Source organism: Borostomias antarcticus (assembly GCF_949987555.1).
Source record: "Borostomias antarcticus genome assembly, chromosome: 16".
Lineage (NCBI taxonomy): Eukaryota > Metazoa > Chordata > Actinopteri > Stomiiformes > Stomiidae > Borostomias > Borostomias antarcticus.
In genome coordinates this window covers 19,132,677-19,140,176 of record NC_140249.1, presented here as the reverse complement: position 1 = coordinate 19,140,176, position 7,500 = coordinate 19,132,677, and the positions used below count along the sequence as shown (strand labels likewise).

General features: G+C 50.0%; 1 protein-coding gene across 1 annotated transcript in view; it reads left to right on the top strand.

Annotated features, from left to right (window-relative positions):
- The window catches only part of met (MET proto-oncogene, receptor tyrosine kinase), a 54,490-nt gene that overhangs the window by 40,336 nt on the left and 6,654 nt on the right, over positions 1–7,500 (top strand). The window contains 6 exon segments of the mRNA XM_084450938.1: positions 1,094–1,250; positions 2,112–2,252; positions 2,906–3,178; positions 4,531–4,611; positions 5,926–6,107; positions 6,809–6,918. Of these exon segments, the coding sequence (XP_084307064.1) occupies positions 1,094–1,250; positions 2,112–2,252; positions 2,906–3,178; positions 4,531–4,611; positions 5,926–6,107; positions 6,809–6,918 (944 nt within the window).

Below are 7,500 nucleotides of genomic sequence, written 5' to 3'. Positions count from 1 at the left end.
GGCGCGTCAGCAGATAACAGCAAAACCTTTTAAAATTGTCCAAATTAACTTTGGGGCCTAGTTGTTCAGTGGATCGATTGTTATTTACATACTGTATCCTGACTGTTCTGCCTTTGGGAGGCTCAAGGAATAGCCGCTTGTCATTTTTAACGTTAGCTATCGTCGTGGAAACCCCGATGTTGAGATGGATCAACGTGGTGTTGTTGTTATGAATATGAACATTCCATCACACGGTTCATAGCTTCCATTACAGTTTATAAACTGTTGGATAAAGCCTACAAGTAATGGGGTTACCATTCTCCCTAATCATTCTATGGTGGTTTATATGTTATATGTTTATATTATCCACTGTATACAACAGTATACTATAGTATTTGATAGTAGTATTTGATACTGTAAGTAGTCTCAAAGTCAGAATAATGTTAGTAAACGATACACTATGGAAACATTGACGTTTCCCATAATGTTTTGAATGTGGAACAATGCCCTACCCAGCACCAGACACTATCAGCCTTATATGTGATGACAGGCGAACTCACCCTCACAATAAGGTGCTTATCTCTTGAAAGGGGTCAGACAATATCCACTAACTCCCTAGCCCTCCGCATACACACACACACACACACACACACACACACGCACACACACACACACACGCACACACACACTTCCATCCTATCCTTAGGCCCTAGACTGAGCCAGAGCCCCTGACCCTCATTTCTAAGAGAGGCGCACACACAAACACACACACACACACACACACGTCTTCGGCCATGTCTCGCTCACAGCGGCGGAGGAAACCTCATTCCCACCGAACCTAATAAAGGAGAATGCAATATCACTGATCCAATCAGCCGTCCCCATCTGGCGCTGCGGAGCATAGGAACGCCACGCGTCTCTCCCAGAGCCAGGGCAAAGATAACACTGCTCATATGAGGGTCTGTAAAGAAATGTGTGTGTGTGTGTCCCTCCCAGACAGACAGACAGACAGACAGACAGACAGACAGACAGACAGACAGACAGACAGACAGACAGACAGACAGACATGTGCAGTATGTACCGTACCTGACCCCTGACCCCCCCCCTCCCGTAGTGGCGTCAGGAGTCTTCGTCGGTGATCCTGGGGAAGGTGATGCTGGCGCAGGAGCAGGACTACACCGGGCTGGTCGCCGGCAGCGTGTCCGTCAGTCTGCTGCTGCTCCTCATCTTCACGCTCTTCATCTGGAGGCGCAGGAACAAGCACATCGACGGTACGGGGTGTGTGTGTGTGTACAAGTGCACACATTACACGCACGCATGTGTATGGGTGTGTGTATACAGTATGTGTGTGTGCGTGGGCCTGTGTGTGTTTGTGTGTGTGTGTGTGTGTGTGTGTATGTGTGTGCATTGCAAAGCATTTTCTGTGTTACTAACTGCCACTAGATGATGGTGATAATACTATTCTCCGAGTACTGCCTTTGCGGGGGGGGTAAGGTGTGTGTGTGTGTGTGTGTGTGTGTGTGTGTGTGTGTGTGTGTGTGTGTGTGTGTGTGTGTGTGTGTGAGAGGTTCATGTAAAGTGCGTGTGGGATGGGGTGTGTGCAGTGGGGGATGGTGTGAAGGTGTATTGGGGGATGATGTGTGTGTGTGTGTGTGTGTGTGTGTGTGTGTGTGTGTGTGGTGGTGGTGTGTGATGGTGCGTGTGTGTGATGGTGTGTGTGTGTGTGTGTCTGATGGTGTGTGTGTGTGTGTGTGTGTGTGTGTGTGATGGTGTATGTGTGTGATGGTGTTTGTGTGTGTGTGTGTGTGATGGTGTGTGTGATGGTGTTAGTGTGTGTGTGTGTGTGTTTGTGTGATGGTGCGTGTGTGTGACGGTGTGTGTGTGTGTGTGTCTTGGGGGATGGTGTGACGGCGTATTGTGCACTTGAATGACGGGAGTCTTGGCGGAGCGCTCTGTCCTTTTCCTACCCGGGCTAAGCCTGTTTCCTCTCTCTCTTCTCCTCCATCTCCCCCTCCCTCCCTCCCTCCCACCCTCCTCCTCTTTCCCTCCCTGTCCCCACCCCCTCCCTCCCTCCCTCCCTCCCTCCCTCCCTCCTTCTCCCTCCTCCCTCCCTCTCTGTCTCTGGTTCGTAGATCTGTCTGAGGGTAAGGTTTGGTATGATGGTCGGGCGCACATCCAGCACCTGGACATGCTGGCTAACGCGCGGAGCGTCAGCCCCACTAACGAGATGGTCTCCCACGAGTCCGTGGACTATAGAACCACCCTGCTGGAGGGTACGTGCTCGTCCCCCTCGCTGAAAAACACCGCCGCACGCTTCGGGGGTCTCTTCTGGTGTCCGCCGCTAACCTCGCTTGCTTTCGTGCGCTGGAGCTAACCCTTACCTGCTTCCCAATCCCCCATCCCGGAACCGAATATAGTGTGTGCTGGTTATTGTTCTGATTTACATGTTGATTTCTCTCTCCCTCTCTCTCTCTCTCTCTCTCTCTCTCTCTCTCACACACACACACACACACACACACACACACAAAGACAACAATGAAATTCTGCACGGAAGTTCCTAAAGGAAGGATCGCAAAAAGATCATAGATTAATACAATTCTTACTTTCCTCCTTGTAACTTATTCTCACCCCTGTGATAAAAGAACTCGTTTTTATTGCTCATGTGAAGTCCCCTGGTTCCCGCGCCGTTAACAGCACGGATCAAACACAGAAAGAACAAGAAAGCCGTTTTACGTCTCTAGGCCGCATGGCAAGGCTTAGGTTCTCTCTCTCTCTCTTTCTCTCTCTTTCTTTCTCTCTCTCTCTCTCTCTCTCGCCTTTCTCTTTGTAGCCCTCCCACTCTCCTCCGATCATGTAACACGCTCTGACCTCTTCGCCTCCCCCAAAACAGTCGTTGACCTTTGACCCTTCTCCCCGCGTCTCCCAGACCAGGGTGCGGAGAGGCCCGAGACGTGCCGGGGGGCCCCGGCCGTCTACGGGGCCCACGGGGAGCTGCTGTCCCCCAGGCTGGGGGCGCTGGGGGCGCTGGGGGGGGCCGGTATGGGCCTGGGGGCCGAGGGCGAGCTGGTGTCCCCGCTGCTGTCCGCGCCGGTCCACATCGACCCGTCCTGCCTGCACCCGGACCTGCTGAAGGAGGTCCAGCACGTGGTCATCGCCAGGGAGCACCTGCTGCTGCACCTCAGCCAGGTCATCGGGAGAGGTGGGCGCCACGGATACACACACACACACACACACACACACACTCATTAGATAGACAGTAGATAGATAGATTGATAGACAGACAGACAGACAGACAGGCAGCAGACAGACATGCAGACAGGCAGACAGGCAGACAGACAGACAGATAGATAGATAGATAGATAGATAGATAGATAGATAGATAGATAGATAGATAGATAGATAGATAGATAGATAGATAGATAGACAGACAGACAGACAGACAGACAGACAGACAGACAGACAGACAGACAGACAGACAGACAGACAGAAAGAAAGAATTTTACACATACACAGAAATGCAGGCATGCTCACACATGCAGAAGAGTCCAAGCACACAGCCCTGCTGTGCTGTGCTGTACCTCCATCCCCCCCCCAGCCAGGCTCCCCCAGACACACTTGAAAAGCCATTAGCCCCCATCTGCGCTCGCATCGGAGCCCACCGTCCCCGCGGCACGAACCTACATGGGGGATATACAGTCTCCCTGGAAGAACTTAATTGGGGGACATTATCAAACCACCGAGTTCGACATCCAAGACATAAAAATCACCCGGCGCGCCATTGTGTGGTTTAAGTGGGCTGCTCGCTGCGCCGTATCACGTTCAAGCGCGGGGCCTCGGAGAAAGGCTGACCGCCCCCCCACAAACGCCGGTACAATGTCACAGAAAGAAAAAAAAACTCTCTCCCCCCCTCACCCTACAGTCAGGCCTCGGGAGGGGGGGGGGAGGGATTCCGGGGCAGGAATTTTGGGGGAGAGTAGTGGGAGACATGATTTGTTCCCGGGGTAGAGTTCCCCAGGCCCATTGTTGGCTGGCGCTGGGGGGGTAACCCGACACCTCGGCCCATCTGCGGGGACGTGACGGGGCCACCGGCCCGGAGAGTTCTCCACGCTCGTTTGTCCCGACACCCCTGCGGATCTGGACAGAGCCCCCTGGTCTTAACAGCAGATATCGTTCAATAAAGCCTCATAATTCAGAGAATGGAGGGATATGCAGCAGGAAACCTGTGGCGTTGGATTCATGCTCCATACCGGGTTTCCTGGGGTGCTTAGCTGTACAGTAGCTGTTGTAGACGTTCTGCACATGTAGTGTAGTGTGGTGGAAAGTTTTATATATGAGCCTGTCTTTATTCAACAGTTGCCAAATGAATGAATAGTGCTTTGACATGCATTCTACCTCTCTCTCTCTCTCTCTCTCTTTCCCTCTCACTCTCTCCCTCTCACTTTCCCTCTCACTCTCTCCCTCTCTCTCTCTTTCCCTCTCTCTCTCTCCCTCTCCCTCTCTCTCCCTACCCCTCCCCGTCTTTTCCCCTCTCTCTCGTTGTTCTCCATCCAGGTCATTTTGGGTGTGTGTTCCACGGTACCCTGCTTGAGGTGGACGGTCAGAAGCAGCACTGTGCGGTCAAGTCCCTCAACCGTAAGCATACAGACCCAAACATGACCACTCCTACGGCGATCTGACCTGCAGTGCCAGCAGCACACGTCAGGCTCTGCAACATGACAGGCGAAGATCAGAGCCATATGTGTGAAAAGGAAAATATTTTCACTTTGAAAGTCCATGTGAATTACAGTAAAATAGACAAAACGACAAGGGCCACCAGCTCCCATGGATTGAACTTGACAAACGACGTAGCCGACCGCGCGCTTCAAATCGCACAGCTCCGAAATGATATCATCGCACAACGTTACAATAACGTTAGCGGGGACCTCGTCTCCTGGCAGTGGGGGTGCCCTGAAAGGCGCCCCGTGGACATGATTGAGATGAATGAGCTCCTGGTGGCGCGGAGGCCATTATCTTCCCTAATCGTGTAACCTGTCACTTTGACCTGGGAGATGAATGGTATAGATATGGGCCACAGCTACACTCTGAGGCCGGCAGGCTCACCCTGTGGTCATCCGTACAGGGGGTCTGTCTGGGACGTCGTGCCTTGGCCCGGTTGAGTGACCAGAGGTTTCCACAGAAACATTGTCATTTCCTTCTTTTGAAATTATTTTTTATAGACGTCTGTTGTTTTGCTAAAGGGAAGTACCTGTAAGGCTCTGCAATACTGTATAATAGTCCAAAATGGTGCCGTGTAGTCATGGTTACAGTGAGGTTAAATCGCAGTTTCATCTCAGCTAAATGAAATTACATTTCTAACTAGATTAACAGGGGGAGGGAGGGGTTAAAGTGTTGTGACACCAGAAGCACTGATTTGATTGGGTAATGGGAATATTGTGTAGGTCCGGGGGTGGGGGTTGGAGGGGTTGGAGGGGTGAGGGTCACAGATCTACGCCCAGACTGTCTGGAGACTGACGGATAGGGCTGCTGAAGAGAGGGCTAAAAGATTCATGTTTACTCTGCAGCTAAAACGTCATGTTTCCCTTCCATTTGGAAGCCGGTCGTTTTCCTGTCCGTCTTGCACAGTACTTTGATTATAAAAGCAATGAATTGAAATGAGATTCACAGATGACAGGTGGGTGTGATGATTATACAGTAAGAGTAAAGCTGGGTTCACATGCAGTTCGACAGGCGAGATGAAACTTGAAAGCGTTTTAGAGCTTTCAACGTTTAAAATTGACATGAAACAACCGAATTTCATTCAGACGCTGCTTAAAAAAACATCTCGGCTGTCGTAGGTCCTACCATGTCCACCGTGTGACTAAGCTCTTCTGACCAAGTCTCTCTCTCTCTCTCTCTCTCTCTCTCTCTCTCCACCCCCCCCCCCCCCCCACTCCTCTCCTCGGCTAGGAATCACTGACCTGGAGGAGGTGTCCCAGTTCCTGAAGGAGGGCATCATCATGAAGGACTTCAGCCACCCCAACGTGCTGTCTCTGCTGGGCATCTGCCTCCCCCCCGAGGGGTCCCCGCTGGTGGTGCTGCCCTACATGAAGCACGGGGACCTGCGCAACTTCATCAGGGACGAGAGCCACGTAAGGTTTCACACACACACAAACACATACGCGCGCGCATGCACATACACACACACATACGCACACACACACTCGACACACAACACTTCCCTGTACACTAAGCATTTTATTCTGCATTGTAGAATCAAATGTTATTCTGCCCTATACATATAACAGAGAAACCCACTTGAACTCAAGCACACACACACACCCACACACACACACACACACAAACACACACAAACACACACACAAACACACACACAAACGAAATACGAGCTGTCCACAAAATAATGCCTTACCACTTGTGGAATATTGTGCTATGACGCACACACACACACACAAGTTATAGACAGATTCAGTAGCAGGTGCATAGTACATGCTATCTTCTTTGCACTTCTATTGACACCACTCAACACATACTCACATAATGTACTGTACACAAGAGCACTCACTCAAACACAGACCCCATCCACCACACACACACACACACACACACACACACACACACACACACATGCATCTACTTATCCCAGAAATCCTTCACGCACACATGCACTCACTCAAAGCTACACACTCTAACATTATTCACACCACTTGCTATTCTTTTGATACTCCTCCAAGTCAGACTTTGCACACATTTCATTTCCGCAGGCTTAGCTCCACCACTGTGTGTATGATAATGGAGTCTTGTCTTGTCCTGTGATGTGGTGTTTTCCCAGAACCCCACGGTGAAGGACCTGATGGGCTTCGGGCTGCAGGTGGCCAGGGGGATGGAGTATCTGGCCAGCAAGAAGTTTGTGCACAGAGACCTGGCAGCCAGGAACTGCATGTAAGCTTCTTCTATCAACATATAGAATGGAACAACAGGGTCTCCATGCAAAAACACTGTGAAAATGTTATGAAATAACACTTTGATATGAAGTAATGTCATTCACCCACCCGGGGGTTTTGGCTTGAGAGAGGCAGTTTTTCGGATAAGATCTGAAAATGACTTGATAGCCTTACACTGCTTTGTTCGAATGAAGTGTTAACTTTAAATGAGTAGTTTGGTATTTAGCATTATAAGCCCTGTTATAAGGTTATTTATGATCATATACAACAATCCATATAAAAACTTTGACAGACTGTACATTATTGAAATATTAGTGCTCATTGCTCATGTCATAGCTAAGTCACAGCTAACCATATAATGGATCTCTATGGACATATCAAATCAAATCAAAATGTATTTATAAAGCACGTTTAAAACGACAGCAGTCAACCAAAGTGCTGTACAAAGGTGGGTCCTAGGTAAAAACATCTCTCAACAAAACAAGGAAAGTTCAAACAATACAGACATAAAACATAAACAAGGCTTGAGCACAGACTGGTTAAAACGCCAGGGAGAAAAGGGCGGTTTTTAGGGAGGATT